The 19,456-nt window shown below is 43.8% G+C and overlaps 1 protein-coding gene across 1 annotated transcript; it reads right to left on the reverse strand.

Annotated features, from left to right (window-relative positions):
• Positions 1-44: 44 nt before the first annotated feature.
• On the reverse strand, positions 45-19,015 carry zgc:162331 (uncharacterized protein LOC793007 homolog). The gene is made up of 7 exons (XM_041964424.1): positions 18,944-19,015; positions 18,168-18,223; positions 17,682-17,971; positions 2,198-2,389; positions 1,011-1,164; positions 718-903; positions 45-381 (listed from the first exon to the last, which is right to left on the reverse strand). Exons 1-7 carry the CDS (start codon positions 19,013-19,015, stop codon positions 45-47), a joined length of 1,287 nt encoding a protein of 428 aa, XP_041820358.1.
• Between the last annotated feature and the right edge of the window lie 441 nt (positions 19,016-19,456).

The following is a 19,456-nucleotide window of genomic DNA, read 5'->3' on the forward strand; positions in this document are numbered from 1 at the left end:
CTCTTTTCAGCTCTGCTTCAGGACATGGAAAGTGGAAGACGTAGCTACTGCCATGGCCGCTGTGGCGTTGGGTTGGGGTTGGGGTAGATAGGCGCCGGTGTCGGGAGGGGGTAGGCGGGCACAGCTGTGTTGGGGTTGGGTGGGTACGTCGGGGTAGGATACTGCGCCATGATGTGAGGTTGGCTGTGGGCGGTTGTGTGGGCGGGTGAGGAGGCGGCGGAGGAGGTGGAGGGGAGGTGGAGGTAGAGGGGGGCGGATGGAGCTGAAGGGGCAGAGGGCGCAGTTGGGGTCGGGACCCTCTGCAGGACGACGTGCGGGTAAAGCTGGGACTCGGAGCGGTAGAGTCCGGGCATGGAGGCCTTCAGCAAACTCTCCTGACTTCTGAAAGAGAAACAGGAAACACAGAATTATTTATCCTATTGGCATCCTGATTGGATGTTTTATGGTCACATGTTGTGATATAATATACTTCAGGGGTTTCCTTTGGGAATTGGAGATGTGTTGGACTGCCTATCCCATATGTTCTTGCATGATGTACCACAGATGTGCTCTATTTGCCTTGATAATATCTAGACACCAAAACTTCCTCTCATGTTGTTTTGTGAGCTCGAACGGACGGACGGATTTGAGCATTTGCTGTTGGCGGTGAAGCAAACAGGTGTCGTATTGTTGAGATTTTCAGCAATGAAAGTCTACGTGTTGAGGATAACAGTTTACCTCTGGTATCCTCTGTTCTCATATCCACTGAGTCCTCCGGTCAGGTAGAGGGGGCTGTCGGGAGCCAGGCGGGGGTTCATCCTCTGGGATAGATGGAAGATCTTGGGGGGAGGGAAAGCCTCCCACTCACCCTCTTCCCGCTCGAGCCAACACTCGCCGCGACGGGCTGAGCGCTTCTCTCTGCGCCTGGGGAGGGGAGAACTGTTTCAGCTCAGCAGTCCTCAAAAACCAGAGGGGAAGTTAGATGACATGGGGGTTACAGCATACTGAGGGACCCCTCCCTCCAGCCCTACCTGCTCCGTCCCTCCTTCTTGGCTCGGTCCCGACTGGATCGTTCCTGGAGGCAGCAGATGAGGAAGGACAGGGACATGGCGAGGATGACGATGCCACTCACCACTGAAGCCAACACGGCCACTCTCAGACCACGGTCCTCAGGTCTGGGGATGGCTGTGGGGGAGAATGTCATTCAAAAAATTTATTTTTTAGCAGAAAATGATGGTCAAGTGTTCAGTAGTGGCCTGCAAAATTTAATAAACTACCGACTGAGAACTTTGAATGTTTAATACTCTGATCCTGGAGACTGATTAAAGTAATACTCTTAAAGACTTTCACTTAAGTAAAGTCTGTTAAGTCACTATCTGCCACTGAATGAGGCAACACAGTGGTGATTGAGTCTATGGCCCACTGATGAAAGCCCTTGCATTTGCAGTATTGTGGTGACACGTTTTTTGTACTGTTTTTTCTCAGTCAGCTGGCATCACGAGTAAATGGTTACTGTGGCTGATCCAAGAAAGATCAGTGACTACAGACAATGAAACATACAGACGACACTGATTGGAGTTCCAGAAAACACCTGCAATTACTGCTTATCACCACAGGTGCTGCCAAAGAGCAAAATGGTGATCTTCAAGATTATTACCATGAAGGAACTAGACTAGATTTCATCATCATGTCTCTTCTTTATTCTCTCTCATTGCTCTCTTATTGCCTTGGATCTGTTTGGCAGTACATGGTGCAGGTTCTGACCAAGCAGTAAATACATTTTTTTAACAAGTCAGCGAATGGATAAACAATAAATGTTCCAGGAAAGGAAATCTCAACATCCTAAAAAGCAACCATTTGCCTACTTTTAACAAACTCTCATACAGTTTTCTCAGTCTGTAAGAGGTTGATTTCACACGATATTTTTATGTCTTGAGTGGAAAAGTTAGACATGTTCCCTGAGCATGATACGGTGCTGTGCACCAGCAATGTTTTACATGCAAGCCGCAACCACGTTTCATGCATAGCAAGATGTGAGAAAATAGAACTAGACCAAGTGTTGGAATGGAGTGGCTCATACTGAATGCAGGAGAAAATTGTAGCTGCTGTGAACTAAAAAGCTCACTTAAGAGGATCGTTCATTTGGAACATGAGTAATTGCAAAGCCAAGCTGAAAATCTGCTTGATTTTCCAAATGAACCTGCTCAAACCCTCTTACCTTCGCAGACGGGCAGGTAGTTGCTCCACTGTGGTTTGCCGTTCCTGACATTGCAGTAGATTTTGTCGCTGCCGACCAGCTGGTATCCCTCTCTGCACCAGAAGGCCAACACGCTGCCGACAGACACGCCTGTGCCACTCTCCACGTAGAAGGAACCGCGGCGTGGCGGCAGGACAGGGACACAGGACAGGCCTGAGGAGAGGGGAGGTGAATGAAACAATGTGATTGAGGTTAAGAGACACATAAATATGGAAGAACAGCAGTTTTGATTCATGAGAGCTTAGACTCAGGTGATAAGATTGATACCACTCTCTTATCTGGTAGAAAGCTGGAGCAACAGGTAAGGTTAGCTTAGCTTAGCACAGAGACTCTAAAGCTCTAACTAACTTTGTTATGAGTCACTAATGCTATGTCTCTCAAAATCCAAAGTGCACTTGTCAGTGATAATGCAAAATGATGATGACTAGCCTTTGTGCTAAGCTAAGCTAACAGGTTGCCGGCTCTAATTTAGCATACAGACATGAGTGTGGTATCGATCTTCTCACCTAACTCTCAGCAAGAGAGCAAAATCAGTGAATATCTCACAACGGTGAACTGTTTCTTTAAAAAACTGAAAACAGTTCCAGTAGTGTGTATTTTCAACATTTCCCCGGATCTCTGGGTGCTTGCTTGTAATCTGTGAGTAAGTGAGCACAATGTTAGTGGAGTTATTTGAATTTTATCACTTGAAAAAGCAAAAATCCCTTTCTTTTCTCTAAAACCCTTTCTTCTTGCTTTCTTTCAGTTTTGGCCTGGACTCTATATGATGGTTGAAGATTGGTGGATTATGGCACCTCTAGAAACAGGCCTCATGTTGAATCTAAAGCACTGATAACATTTATATCCATCAGATTTCATTGTAGCTATTGGAAATTTTTATCCGTGTTGAAAATTTCCATCTGCCTCTTTCTACTTCTCTATCCCTCACTTTCCTCTCCTTTCTCTTTCTCCCTCCCTTTTCTTGTCAAACACAGACACAGCTTAGTCCAGAATGTCTGTGATGTATGCTGAGAGCGTGAGATCAGCAGTTACACTGGGTAGATAGACAGGGAGCGAGAGACAGAGAGCACTATTTTTATCTTCCTCATGCTACAATACGCAAATACCTCTGAGGTCTCGTGATACAGCCGCTATTGTAAGACTGTGCTGCAGGGATTTTTGAGGCTCTGAGGAAATCTCATGCAAACCTACAGCATCGCCAGTTGCTCAAAACGTCCCTCAAAGGATCTTATTCAAATAGAATATAAGTGTGATTTCCTCCAGCAACATATTACATGATGACCTAATGATATCTGCATTGGGCCCACAGGGTTATCGATCAATGCTGATGGCTCAGCACTTAGTTGTGATGACGACGGATAGCTGCCTGATAAAAACTACACAAACCCCATCTGGCTTCATTATAGGAGGAAATGCAATGTTTGCTGTTCTTTATTAAAGAAATGAGCGATTTGGTAAGATGCATCTTCACTTGAATCACTAGCGGAAGCAAACATTCACCAGATCAAATGAGGCCATAGCAACATGCTACTGTGCATGAAAATCACTTGTTTACCTCTTTGTAGGTGCATTATTTTTTTGGCCACTTGGAAGCAGCATAACAAACTGCAAATGCAACACTGACATACAGCATTATCACCTTTGTCGAAAGTTAATATGATGAAAATGTTAGCAAACAGTTGATGCTCTAACAGACATGGAGCAACATTAGCATTTATTCTGAGTCGTGTTTCTGGGGTCCGTTTCACAAAGCAGGTTCAACAAACTCTGAGTGTAACCCTGAACTCTGAGTTGATCTACTCTGAGATAGGAAACTCTGAGTTTTCGATTCCACAACAGCAGATTTGAGTTAGTTTGATTAACTCAGAGTAGGTTCACCTCGAGTTAAGCGCGTGCACCGCAACTTTAAAAAGACAGCATCAATGGAACCCCGATTTAAGGATTCACCATGGCAACGGGGAAGCGGAAGGCTGCGTACTTCACGCCACTGGAAATTAGACATTTTAATGCGCTCATACAGCGAATATGAACACGTTTTTAGACAGAAGTCCAACACCGCTGCAGCTGCGAAGCAGAGGGAGACGGCGTGGGAGAACATTGCTGCTCGGGTCAATGCGTGAGTATAAATGTAGTCCTTTGAAATCACAATAATATTACAGGGCAAAACTGCTTGAATGGTTGCCTATTAATTTATTTCATTTAGGTGCAATCCCGCGGGGGAGAAGCGCACTTGGCAGCAGCTTAAAATGAAATATAAAAACATGGTTCAAACAGGTAAGACCTCGGCATGATCTCATGGAGGTAGCTACCTCATTTTGATCATGTTTTACATTGTAAAGTAAATATTAAGTGGCTCCCTTTCATTGTAAAATTGGTTATATTGTGTTCATATAATGTTTTGTTTTTTGTTAACGAATGAAATAAAATTTAAAAATGAAAAAAGTGTTCTCATCTATATCATGTTATGTTAAATAATTAAGCCTATATTTAAACTAACACAGACTTTTACTCAGCCAACAGAAAGAAGGCAGATGGAAGAAAAACTTGTCTGCCGACTGAATGAATGAATGAGGAAATGAATGCGGTGTGCGGTTGAAAGAGGGCGGAGACACAGAGAAACTCGAGGTTCCTTGAGTAAAACCTGGTCCCGACCAGGTTAGGTTCATAGAGTCAGTTACTGCGGTAACTGACTCGGAGTTTAACTTACCTCTGTCTGTGAAACAGGCTTGAGTTACCCCTCTTTCTCTGGTTTGACTTACCTTCCTATGTGAAACGGAAAACTCAGAGTTTCCCTCATTTCAGGGTTAACATACTCGGAGTTTTCAGTAAACCTGCTTTGTGAAACGGACCTCTGGCCATGCTGTGAATGTCAGCCCAGTATCCCTCGTCCTTTTAACTCTGCTTTGGTCTTCACCAACTCCTCAGGGAAATTTCCAGCTCTTGAGCTACATTCGCTCGCGAGTTGCTAACTGTGTCTATGCTCTGTTTGTTGCCAAGCAGGTGACATTCACCTGAGACGTGTTTTATCCTGAAAGCAGCTGTTGGCTGTGACCAGAGAAGGGCTTGATGAGAGTGGTAAGGACTCAATCATTAGTGAAGTTGTGGGTCACAAAACCAAAACATTGAGTTTAAAGACACTACAACATGCTAAGGACCAAAGAGTTGGATGATAATTCTCTGTAGGTTTGTCACTAAGAGAAACACTTTATACACTACACAGTCATTTTTTGAAAAAAAAAAAAATAAATCATGATTAGTGCAGCTTTAAAAGAGCTTTTCTTCTTAACAGAAATGGACAGAGAAAGAAAATGACTGCATGGTGTCAGGTTTGCTAACATGATGTTTTAATGAGTAGCAGCCAGAAGGGCACGTGATGCTGCAGTTTGCTTTGCTGTGTCAGTATTAGTATCTGTGTGTGTGTGTGTGTGTGTGTGTGTGTGTGTGTGTGTGTGTGTGTGGAGAGAGAGAGAGAGATGTCATCCCACTATAAGACCCTGTGAACATGCAAGCTGCTCTCTGCTGATTAGGAGCGACAGATGGGAGGATTTCTGCAGCGGTAGACACAGAGAGGGAGAGGATCCCGTGATCCTGTGTGAAGATGACAGCATCCCCTCCCTCTCGCACACACACACACACATGCACACACATAAACACACACGCACGCACATCAGGGCACACACACCAAACACGTGCGTAATGGGTACAGTACAGTGAAACAAGGACAAGCTGACTTTTTAAAGGGGGAACTAAAAGCCATCCTGTTTCCCCTAAGAGACCTTTTACTGACGCTATCGCTGTGTGTGTGTGTGTGTGTGTATGTGTGTGTGTGTTTGGTGGCCACCACCTCAGTCAAAAGCTCAGAAGTGTCCAATAACTGCATAAAATTCTACTTCTCTTGAAACACGTATGATAATTTTTTTTTTTCACATGTTAGGCTTCCCCGCTCTCCACAAATTAGGATTTTGGAGCTTAATTAGCCTGGCTGGCAAAGCTACTGGCAAACCCAAATCCAAGCCTGAAACCACGAGAAACACAGGTCTGAACGTTCTTTTATTTGTTGGAATATAATCTGTGAAATGAACTGGGGAAAAGAATAGTGAGATGTGTGAAACTGTTTGATCAAACTGACAGGTCCTGGTCTGTGCAGTGGCCCAGCGTGCACGTACAGCAAAAAGCAACGAGAGGGACTGACATTATTTATTTAAATGATGCATTAGCCTGCTTTTACAGGCTAATGCTAAGTCAAATCCAGTGCTATTCCAAATAAAGCACAGCATGTAAACTGTGCATGAGACGGGTGAATTTATCTTATTTGACAATGCTGTTCTCCTGTCTGTGTTTTCAGCGTGAGAAAACTGCTGCTGTTTGAAAATGAAATGTCATTTGTATTTGAAAGATACAAATCTCTCTGTAAAAGTAACTAAGGACTGGAATTTGCATTTCAATGAACGCAATACGATATTGTTTAATTAAAATGAGGTGGTTTTAATTATCATCTGAGATTCATCTGGTGAGTTTATCAGACCTCATTACAGTAGCGCGAGCTGTCGTACAATGATCCATCACAAAGACTAGCACGTGGCACAGAACAACACCGTTATCTATTTACTGACCACATGGGGATGTTGATCAGTTGATGGCAAGGTTAATAAACTTTCAATGTCATTTTCACAGGGACTGCATTGGGTTTTATAGCATTGCTTGTCATATCTACAGCAGAGGAAATCTTAAATGTAATCGTTCAAGATGCGAAGGCCACCAACGACGTGTGGTCATGTTTGCATCGCTCTTGTGCTGTGTGGCATGCTGCTGGCAGTTTGACCGAGTCTAAAATATAACATTTCTCCCTGTGAGTTTGTGATTTTTCCTCAAAGGAGCATGCAGGATTTACAGAACAGATATGTATGTTGTAGCTGACTCACACATTTTATCTGGAGTAACTTTGGTCAGCCAAAGTTCAATATTCAGTCTCCCTTTACTTCTGTTTTGGTCTCCGCCAACTCCTCATAATAGCATCTGATTCTGTCACCACTGAGTTGAGAGCTTCGCCTGCTGTTTGCTGTAGTGTAATATGGGTTTATTTGAACTTTTGCACTGAAAACAGCTACATGCTGCTGTACAACCAAAACAATGAGCTGAAAGATGCTAGAATGACGAGCAGAGCTGAAGGGATATGCAGAGTCGGGGGATAACCTCACTGTGGTTTCATCACTTCCATCCATATAAATGATTTGATGTTCATATTACTGTATATGTACAGTAGGTGTTCTGGAAACAAAGTCACAGGACTTAAATCTGAAAGCACCTCCTAAGGCTTCCTCACACACACACACACACACACACACACTCGCCTGCCAAAAGAAAAAGCCTTTAACTCAATAAAGGCAGATTAAATATTGAACATATAACGTGACAGTCTGTGTTTAAAGATTCTGGCTGAGGTGTTTTTTTTGCTTGCTGTTGCCACGCCACAGCAGGAAACTCGTCCCCATCCCAACAAACGAAGTAACACCCGCCTCCCCACGAGTCGACGCGCTGTCGTGATCAGAGGGGAGGAACAATGACACCAGGGTGGAGTGAACAAACAGAACACCCCCGGTACGGCCCAGCATCCTCACTTCAGTTTGGATGCAAGGAAAGTGTGTTTGTGTGTGTCCATGTGTGCGGTAGTGTGTGTTTCACACACAGAGAGGACATTAGTTCTGTGTGTGTGTGTGTGTCTTGACTCTGTGCTCTATTTGCTCTGTCATGTTGGTTCGGCCCCATTTGGAAAGCTTCTCGCCAGTCAAAGTGTTCAGCCGCCGGCGAGGAGCTAATACACTTCTGGACCCCCCAAACCTGGCAACCCGACACCGCCAACCAAGCATCCACTCTGCTGCTTTCTTCTCTAAAGCCCTCCCCACTTGTCTCTGTCAGGGAAGCACTCGGAATAGTTTGTGATTAAATAAAGATTAGGCTCTCTGCATTAAACATTCACACACACACACGTTCACATGCACGGAACGAGTGAACAGAACAAATACACACTCACTAGATGCACCCATGACATGCACGCACGTATGAAGACACATCCATGACTGAATGCAAGCATTCCATGCCCAAACACACATATTCGTTTTAGCAAATTTGCAAGGACCTTCAGTCACTCTATTTACTTTACTGCTACGTAAATTGAGACCTCACCCTGTAAAGTGATCATTACTTCAATAACGCCTCACCCTAATCAAACAATTCTAAGAAGTGCTTTGCAGGCAAATATTCCTTTAAATAATGCTCCACTCAGCATCCCTTCCTTTAGCCGGTGTGGGGACACAAAATCTCACTTTAAATAACATTTAAATCCTTTGTCTTTTGCCACGCTGGTGGCTGGACGACAAATCTTGATTAGATGGAAAGATTGTAATCCTCCAACACTTGAACAATGGATTAGGGATATGCTGTATTTTATTAAACTGGAGAAGATTAGGTACACTGTTAGAGGCTAAGCTGACAAGTTTACATTGATATGGCAACCTTTACTTCGTCTTGTTGAAGCTTAAGCTTGAGCTTGCTTAAGTCTCTGATATATTTAAAGTCAGTCATCAAGTCAGAGGGCAGATTAGCGAAAAAATGGTCCAAATCTGTGCACAGCAGGTTTGAGATACCGCCATCCAGACTTGTAGCCCTATTTTCATCAAGCTCCACCGGATCCCACTGGCTCCTACCCTTCTAATGCAACTTAATTGCATCTTTGTGTTGGACTCTCCCTACCAGTCCAAGTCCATGACCACTGTGTGGAAAAAGATAGAAACATGTAGTAGGCTACCCATCACAACTAAGCCAACCTTGACATAGATCACACTTGAATGTTCTGTAGTCTTTTTTTTAATTTTTATAGCTGAACGCTGGTAAGGATGAACAAATCTCACCTTCTACCACTCAGTATTTTAAAGCTGTGACAACTCATTTTTTGGCCACCTAGGGTCAGTATAATAAGCTAAATGAATGATCATCTCTTTGAGTTTCTGTCCAGCTGACAAACCTCAGTCTTACTGTGTATCACTCTCCTTTTAGCTCTGTTTGGGTCTCTACCAAGTGTGAGAGAAATATCTCATTCTTTAGCTGGTAAATGCTCCTGATCACTAACTATTGGTTACTTTGCCTGTCTGCTGTTTGGTGCAGGGCAGGTACAGGTGCAGTAGGTTTAAAACAACTGCCCGCTGTAGGTTCATGAGAGTGATATGACTGAACCAACACAGTAGAGCTGTGGGTCATCACACCAACTTGACTTGAAAGACGTTAAAACACTCCGAAGATCTAAGGGGAACTGCAGAGTCGGCTGGTAATTCTCTGTGGGTTCACCACTACAACAAACCACTTACATGTTACGTCAAGGTTTTTCTGTATGTTCGCAAAGTCTAATTACTTTAAATTAATATGAGAGAAACAAAACTTTTACTCTTAACTTTTTTTATCTTGGGGACTTTTTCTATGAAAGCAGCAGACTGCCTGCTCTCTTTCAATAAAGAAGGAAACAGTAAACTCAGAAATGGAGCACGAAATTAGAAAAAGACAAACCCTGCAACTGGAAGTTAGACGTCAGCGAAACAGACTGCAGGAAAGACTCTCCCCCCTCCGTGCTTGGTCAGATTCCCTGGATAAACAATGGTTAAAAATAAACTCCATCTGAGTCAGACTTTACCAGACGCTAAAAGTCTGAGTTGAAGTTAATGAGAGATGGCGTTCTTGGCTGATGGCTGACTCGCTTCATCTCGTTCGCCCTCGTGTTCCTGTCTGATTCTTCTTCCTGAGTGTTTTTTTTTGGTCCCTTCGCTCCAGCTGCTGCAGCTTTATGTCATCTGCCCTCAAACAGACATCATGCCTCTCTGTCCTCTCCATCGGTGTATCTATTTCTGTGGCACCTCACTGATGTGTGGTATCACAACAGATTACCTAATCCCCCCCGGCTCTTGCTGCTCTGCACAGTGTGTGTGTCTGCACACATAAAGACAGGCATATTTGCCTCAGCCATGCATTTATACTTGTATCCGGGGAGGTCCCAAATGCTTAGCAGATTGAAATGAAGTGACATTTGTATAGTCACATTTTGAGGGTTCATTTTTTTGGTCAGGTCTTTATGCTGACAACCTGCAGAACCCAGAGGTTGAAGCAGAAAGGTTAGCGAGCTCTCCTTTGGCAGCTTTGTCTGCATCTGATTGAGGATAATCTGTCCAGTTAAACAGAGCAGGAACAATAGGGCTAATTTAGAGCTGCAGACATCACTGATTGACTGGTTAACCTCACTGACATGCCAGAGGGCACTGACGCTGATCTTGAAACCTTCTGATAGATGTAGAGAACGAACCTGGCTGAGGTCGGATGTTCCATGGATGCAATGACAACAAAAAAAAAATTAATTCTTGACACAGAAAAACCAGCACACTTGCACTGAAAGCCTTCATCAAAATTACATGTCAAAGAGACACAAGATCTTAAATTCCACTTTCATTTCGGTTCGAACACAGTGGATGTCATTTTGTTTCAAATGGGAAAAGCAACTAAAACTCACTCTGATATGTGGGATGTGAAATGAGACTCATACAGAGAAGTATTGTCATTTCCAGAACCCCGTTATTATGAGAGGAAATTGGAAATTGCAGAGCAAAAGCATCTGATTGGGATTTCTTTTTTTTTTTTTTTTGGGACGTTTGTATTCAAAAACCTAATTTTGCTTATTGGAATGAGCCCTAGCATGAGTTTTCATTATTACTTCTATCAGCAGAAGTAGTTTCAAAGTCGAGAACTCCTTCTTGTGATCATTTTATGAAGTTATTCGCTTTCTTGCCGAGAGTCAGATGAGAAGATCGATACCACTCGCTCATCTGTAAGCTGAATGTGTAACCGGAACCAGCAGCTCACGCCATGCTGTCACATATAGACAGTGGAAATGTAGCTAGAGCCAGCAGCCGGTTAGCTTAGCTTAGCACAAACACTGAAAATGGGCGAAACAGTTAGCCTAGCTTGGTCTAAAGGTAAAATCTGCCTACTAAGCTCACTAATTGTTTAATGCAAAACCAGAAACCAAAAAACGAGGGGTGTTATGTGCTGTGCCGCACTATTTCTTGGCTGGGATTAGTGACTTCCTGGAGTTTTGACAGTTTATCTGGTGTATAACCTCCTCATACAATGGAGAATTGTTATTTGTTACAATTAAAATTATCTATTTTTACACTTTTTGCACATTTTGTCGAACGGAGGTGCTCCTCCGCAAATTTTTTTAGCTTCTGGCAGAGGCAGGCTAGCTGTTTCCCCATTTCTAGTCTTTGTGCTAAGCTAAGCTAACCAGCTGCTGGCTCCGGCTATTAGACTGAGAGGCATATCGGCCAGATTGTCAAATTACTGCTTTGATTGATGAGGCTCAGCTTCTGGTTCGATGAGACACACTGCGCCGGGAACAGCTTAGATGAGATTTCCGGAGGTGTTTGTCTTTGCTGCCGACTCCACTTTCATTCCTCCAGCCATTTAGCAGTTGCCATTCAGCTTCTACCACCAGGCCAGAGAGGGAAGGCTCACTTCAGACAGGGACTTTGTTCAGTAAGCGGTGCTAGTCTTAAGCCGTGGGAAGGTAATAATGAAGTTGAGTCACTGCCAGCAGCCATATTGGATTGACAGGCAGAAGGCAGAAAGAGTTCTTTGTCTGAGGCCTGCAGGGCTCAGGAGTGACGATGGTGTGTGTTGATGACAGAAATACCCCTGGCACTGCATGTGTGTATGCGCATGTTTGTGTGTGCCCTTTACTGTACATGTACAGTACGCGCCCCCGGAGAAGTGCCTCGTATGGCTCATGAGTGTGTCACTTGTGCTGCTTTCCCAAACCTTTGAGAATAAAAATCATCATAACTGAAAGTTCTGTGTTATAATATAGTAATTTGGTTCTGCTGTATATGAGAACAGGATCAAATTGTTTTGCAGTGGTAATAAGATACACGAGTGAAGGCAGATTTCTAGCATGGTTCGCTGTGCAATCCCAGAAAAAACAAAAACCCCAAATAGACAGAAGTAATTGGCTTCAAAATACACTTGACTCTCCCTGCTTCCAGTAAGTGTGTGCATCTGTATTCCTGGGTGTTAGCGTGTCATTAACTGGATTTCTCGCACTGGAAATAGCCTGGAATAGACAAAGGTAATTGGCTTTGCCTGTCAGTTAATCAGATTAAAGGCATTGTAACATTTCACATTTACGTTTTGGGCTTTTAGCTGACGATCGTACTTAAAGACACTCAGAGGGAGGAATAAGCAGCTTGTTGTCATCGTGAGGTCGATGCTGCCTCTAAAACTGAACATCGGTATTTATTTTTGTTCCAGAAGCTGGATTCTTTCAGAAAATGTATCCACTTGAAGCTACAAGAACTTGGTTGTGGTCTCTGACTCTTTAATTACTCACCAATAGACTTGTTTAATTCTCCTGTGCTTCCTTTTGGTAGGAATGTAAGAAAAGAGTAGAGGTGAGCTCATACCTTCAGACACCAGAGAACGATGCAGAAAGTGTGTATAGTGAGCATTTTTGGACAGAAAAGTTAAAGACAGAACATTATTGCAGGGAAAATAATAGCACAGACAGTAAGGATTCACTGTAAACTCCTGCTTGGCCAGATTAAGAGGCAGACTACCTGCTAAGTAACTGATATAGGCCTCAATGAGGGATTAACACTAACATTAACTCTCACACACCCTGTTGAGGTTAATAGGTTGTGTTACCGTGTTAATGTTAAGGCTTACTGCTACTTTTCTAAGGCTGAAATAAGCGCTGCTCATCAGCAGGCTGCCAGATCCTCGTAAAGGGGGGTCAACCTGGAGACCAGCTACACGCTCTTATCACCAACTCCTTCTGGGACCAGGTGGTCGGGAAAATACTGCAGCTGCACACCTACACATTTTTTACCAGCAGCGATGCTCACTGATTTTTCTCCATTGTGCATTCTGATCTTGCTTTGTTCATTAGTCTGTGGTGTTCAATACACAACAAGAGTAACTTTGTTGCCTCTCTCACCGGCCTCATTTACTTCTTGTTCCTGCTTTCATACATTTTCCTAAAATTGGACCCTAGGAGAAATCGCTCGTGGGCTTGTTGCATTGCGTTGTTAGAATTTTTGTTTCTATATCTATATGGTGATTTTGAATAACCTAGTTTTTAGCCAGGTGAGGTGGCTCTAGGGATGTCACGGTTGGCCTGTCGGTCGGTCCACCACTTTGGACCAGGCTGAATTCATGTTTCCTTCAGAATGAATTGTATGAACTCTGGTGGTCCTCTGACATTTTGTCTAGCGCCATCATGAGGTCAAAATATGATTTCACTGAATATTTTGGTTTGACCAGATTCGTGCACAACGAATGACAGTCCCATCTGCCTAAGCCATAATTTTTGTTATGTGCTAATTGGTAAATGCTACCATGCTACTACAGCTAATTAAGATGGTAAACATTCCATGAGCCCCACATGAGCAGGTTAACATTGTGACCATGTTAGCATGCTGATGCTGGTGCTTTTGTACAGTCTCACTGAGCGTGGCTGTAGACTCTTACTCCAATTTCAAACTATGAGCTTTAAAATTGTATGTTTTGAGAAGGACATTTTGAAATTGCAAAAAATGTCCTTATAAATACATTTATTGCAGTTGTGTGTGTACTCTACTGTGTATTTAGCTTTTTCTGCATGCACCTGAACATGCTGTTTAATTCAAGTTCTGTGTGAAGTGATACATATTGTTGTGAATACAGCATGAAAGCTGTTAAATATTGTAATTAATGGCAGAGCAAGATGGACTCTATGATCAACATCAAAATGGGTCACTATATCTGGTGAGTTAATCAATGGCAGGACTCTGATCAATTCATTTCCAGGAACAGCCAGCAGAGAGGATTCCTGGATGAGCTGTACAGTGAGTCAGGGCTTGTATTGATGGAGCCTGAAAGCTCTGGTAGGCTCTGCGCGCTAAACCTTCACACATCTGCTTCACCAGTTTTATTGATTTTAAAAGCAGACCCAGTAAGCAGATGTAGGGAAAGAGAAGACTTTCAGATTGTGTTTCTCAGAATATATCACTTCCAGGTGACCTCTGACCTCTCTGAGATATACGAGCTTTGGAAATTTCAGTGAATTCATAAAAAAAAAAAAACAGATTCAGTAGATGTAGTTTTTATAAGGTTTTACACAGTCTGTGCTATTTGCACTCCACATTAACATGAACCCAACATACACGCTGCAAAGTATCGCTACAACACAGTACTTGTACCTCATGAGGTACTTCTGTAATTACCAGTGGGTATACATGGAAGTGTTGTAGAGTAGCTTCACTAATTGAGAAAAAAATTATAATTATAATTATGAATATATATATATATATATATATATATATATATATATATATACACATACTGAGTGAGCTCTAATACCCTGACACTGCATGTTTTTACATACAGTACGTGGAAATTAACTAAACAGGTAGTTAAAAGTAATGGATCTATAGGTTGAATTGGAAGGCAAAGTGATAGATACACAGTTCAAAATGCTAGCGAGCAAATTAATGGATAAACAGTAAGTAGTTAGCTTAAAATGAATCGATAAATGTTTGTAAGGAGTTGCTAAAGCTCCTAGTAAGTAGTTGATAAATAGTTTAGACAGTGAAAACAGACAAATGGTTGAAAATAGCAAAAAGAAATGTATGAACAGGTGAAATAGAGGGATTAAAGTAAGGGATAAAAAGTTGAAATTGTTAGCTAATGCATTAATGGCCGAAAAATGGCTGAACAGAAATGGATGTACAAGTGAAGTCGATAGCTAAAGGTAATAAGTATATAAAGAAATGAAGTTGCTAGCTAACAGATTAGTGGTTGAAATAGCTAAAAGAAGTGAGGCTGAGACAGATAGCTAAAACGGCTAAATGGTCGAAATAACTAACAAAGTGAAGCGGTTCAAACGTCTAGCTTTTGCATTAGCTGGCTAGCATGCACGCAAACCTAAACACTGACAGGTCAATGGAGTATGAACAAAATATAGCAACAATATCTACTTTTACATACTTAACAGTGCTAAGTTATTTATGAAGTGTAATTCAAATAATTTCAAACTGGCACATTTGGATCATGGCGGGTCGTGAGATGAAGGCGCGTTTGGGTTCGTCTGACATTTGGAACCACTGCTATAAAAACCCTCTGTCGCTTTGTCTTCTTTCAGCTCTCCAGGTACAAAAGCCTTCTATATTTAGCTGGATTTATTTTTTGTCCAATAAAAGACAACCGAGGCTGGTTTCATGCTCTCAAAGCTGAAAGTGAAGGGGCTTAAACGTCCAAACAGTTTTGCTGCTGTGATCCAGACCTGCAGCAAAGAGTCAAACAGGCCGTGGTGCGAAACAGTAAATAAAATGAGGAGCTTTTATCTGTTAATGCTACAGGGAATAAGTGGTTTATACTGTCACACACACACACACACACACACACACACACGCTCTTGTTTTGGGAACATTGATATTAATCACACCTCCAGGATTTACAATTGTTGGAAGCTCTCTCGCATAAAAGCTCTGGTGTGGCGTAATTCATGCATGTGGTGCGATGTGACGGGCCAGCTGATCACCTGTGTGTGCGTTTGTGTGCGTGTGTGTGTGCGTGTGTTATTAAAGTATAAAGTGCTTATTCCTGCTCTGTCAGACGCAGAGCCGCCGTTATGAAACGAGCAACTGTGCTGTTTATTCTCTAAACCTTTAAGAAGATTGGTGTAGTTTGGGCCAAGTGCGTCCGTTTCCAATGCATGTGTGTGTGTGTATGTGTGTATTATGAGTGTATTAGGCACGTGAGGTTTGCATTTTGTCATCGGCTGCAGGCTATTTATGCATACACGTGAGTGAGAAGAAGGGGCGGGCGAGAGACATAAGAATAAATGGTGAGAAAAGAAAGAGAAAAGGAGAGAGAGAGATAGTGGAAGGAAATAAAAGAAGAAAGACCCTCAGAGGGAATAAAAAATAGAAGAACGGGGAGAGGGGAACAAAGTGACAGAGGGAGAAAAAACAAAAAGAGAGACACAAATGAAGCAGAGGCTGGAGAAAATAAACAAGAGAGAGGAGAAGAGGAAGCGAGAGAGAGAGAGAGAGAGAGAGAGAGAGAGAGAGAGAGGGGATGGACAGAGGGAGTGGAGGAGAAGAGAAAGGCAGCTCATGCTCCAGTGGAGGTGAAGTCATGCGAGCTGCGCTGCAGCTTTCTCTTCAGGCTGAGCTGCTCCGGCCTGGACATAACGAACTGTCTTTAACTGCATCACCTGCCGCCTCACACACACACACACACAGGCTGAAAGTGTCCATTTGCTTTGTATGCACTCACACTTCTGAGTCAGACCTGAACGCACACATGCAGAAACACTCAGGCTTCTGCTCCTATAAACGCTCGACATATGGACACAATGCATAATAATACATTACTGAGACCCTCAAAAGAGCCAGAACACACACACTCTCACACGCATGCATACCATACTGCAAGCTTGCTTACAACTGTACACACACACACAAGGATTTACTATTAATCAAAAGCAAAACAGAGCGGACGCAAACACGCCAAGTGACTAACAGGCAAACACACACACACACATTACAGCCCATGTTTACTGGAACACTTGAAACTGTCGCTTTCTCTGTCAGTAAGTTTTGAGGGGATCAACAAGTGACAAACACTGAAACTCAAGGCGCTTCAGATGCTTTTAGAGACTTGTTTTGGGGTAAAATGTGGTACTGGTCACACACAGAAGCCTATTTGTTTGTTTAAGTATGGACGGTACAGTATGTACTGTATATACCTGCACACACTGCTTCCTGTGGTTAGGATTATGGTGAGGCTCAGTTAGGAGTGTCACAGAGGACTCTTGGGGGTGAGACTAAGGTCAGGTTCAGGTTAAGGCAATGAGAAACACACATTAATGGAGAAACAAGCTTCAACACAGCTTTTTAGACTACTTATAGTTACTCATATAAATTCCACATATCCCCATTTCTGCCAGTTTGAGAAGTCGAAGAACAAGTGCTGTGATTCTATAGCAACTGCTGGTTTTACACCAGAATCTGATTCTGGGATGTTACAGGGTCAGCCGTATCTATATCTATATGACTGTGGAGTTTTGACACTGGCAATCAAAGCGTAGTCTGTGACCATGACGAAGAACAACAGTCCAAAATCCAGAGATTCAGGCTACAACCACAGAAGAAGCTGAAACCATTTGATACATTTATCAAACACTTTTTTCAATGTGACATGAGGTGACCCAAATGAAGAATTTGGTCCAAGCTCTTTAATTGAGCTGCATGACAGATTTCTTTCAACGTGGATTCAACTCTTGCACGCCAGAGGGCTGCACACAAGTAGAAATCATCATGAGAGCTCACGCTGATGGGAATCAAAGGCGACTGCCGGACGGACTCACCTGTGTAGTTGCCGGTGGTGCTCTGAGTCGGCGCGTCTGTCAGAGTCAGAGCTTCCTGTGTCTGGGCTTCAGTCTGCAGGTCCGGCTGCAGCTGGATCGTCGTGCCGGTCCAGCTCTCCGGCAGCGGCGTGGCAGCGGCGCTCTGCGGGTCCTCGGGGCTCGGCGTGGATCCTCCGGCCAGGACCAGGGCGCAGAGCAGGGGGAACAGCAGCGTCCACGGGCGGGCGCCTGCGCCGCGAGCGTGTCCCGCCTCCGGAGACATGGGGGTCAGGCAGCGATGAAGAAGAGCTCTGCGAGTGGAAAGAAGATTCACAGCCTCATGGTTAGGTTCTCTGATTGGACCAGCACGAGGTGAAAAGATCCCTTGGAGTAAAGTTTGGTGCTTCCCTTTCCTTCTTTTCTATCTCTTCCTCCTCCCCACTTCTCTCCTCTCCTCTTACTTCTTCCTCAGTCTTCTTATTTTTCCTCCTCTTCTTGTCTCCTCACTCCCTGGGTGGAGAGAGGAAGACCCCCTCTGCGCTGCCGCTCATGATGCTGCCGAGCTGCAGGGAGGTGCGACAGGGAGAGAGGGGAGGTGAGGGAGTGTGTGTGATCGTGTGTGTGTGTGGATCCAGCTGTAATCTGCTTGCTCTCGGCTCACTTGCTGCTGTTTCCTCTCCAGCCCTCTCCTCTCTGTCCCTCAGCTCGTGCTCTCTCTCTCTCTCTCTGATCTCCAGCTGGGCTGACTGAGCTCTTGCATAACAGTAACTCATTCGCTGAGCTGTGCTGAGCTGTAACTCATGCAGCCTTAAGTCCTGATATTCCTGGTTGCAGCTCTGCCCCTCTCGCAGTGTTTCCCTCTCACTCTGCAGTTTTCCAGCGTATCGACTGCTGAAGGTTTCTCTTAGGCGTTTACTGGAAAGCCATTTACAATGATCAATGTTTGCTTTTGGCATGGGCCACAAGCTGGGGGTTGGCGTTTGACCTCCAGTTAACAAGAGTAACAGAACACAAAGAATAACATCGCCATCAATGTGTGGCTGGAGAGTCTTATAACATAACACACATGGCAGAAGCTCCTCCATCAAAAGCTCAATGTGCTGTAGCAGAGGCAGTGTGGTACACTGAGCAGCAGACAGACTGATCAGAGGGAGCTTTTACACCTGAAAATGAATCTTAGCATCAGTGCCTGGTTAGTGCGGCTTGCTTGGGCCGGTGTGAAAGCTGTAAATGAAACCTCGAGTCCCAAAGGAACTCTGGAGCGGTTTGTCTGTGGCGGTAACGTGATCCAGCCTCGATCCGGTCCAGCCACCGGGCTGTTCCACACAGCTCCCGTAGCCAGGTGTGGTTTGCATGGCGGGATGTGGGTGAGCGAATGTAACAGTTGCTCGCAACTAGCTGGCAAATGAATCAAGGTTGGATCTGGACTAGTGAAATTTCATGTTTGGCCAGTGGAGCTTCATGACACTTCCTGGCCACAAAACTAGTTAAAGGCATACGTTCAGCTCAAAGACGACTGTGTTTCCTGAGGGAAGGGAAACTGTATGGGGTGTTAGGCTTGACGTTTAGAGCTCAGTAAGGATAACTTTATAATATCAGGGTCAGAACATACACAAATACATCAACTCTCCGTTGTTTCATACTTCTAACACACAAACCCACACTCACACATGATGTACCATCTCAGCATTGGACACACCAGCGTTTAAGGGCACATCCTGTATAAGATCTAACATCACATCATTTTTGCATCCTTGCAAAGTTAGCTAACCTGCAAATGCTTGTAGCACAAGCTC

The sequence above is a fragment of the Chelmon rostratus genome, chromosome 22, assembly GCF_017976325.1.
Source record: "Chelmon rostratus isolate fCheRos1 chromosome 22, fCheRos1.pri, whole genome shotgun sequence".
Taxonomy (NCBI): Eukaryota; Metazoa; Chordata; class Actinopteri; order Chaetodontiformes; family Chaetodontidae; genus Chelmon; species Chelmon rostratus.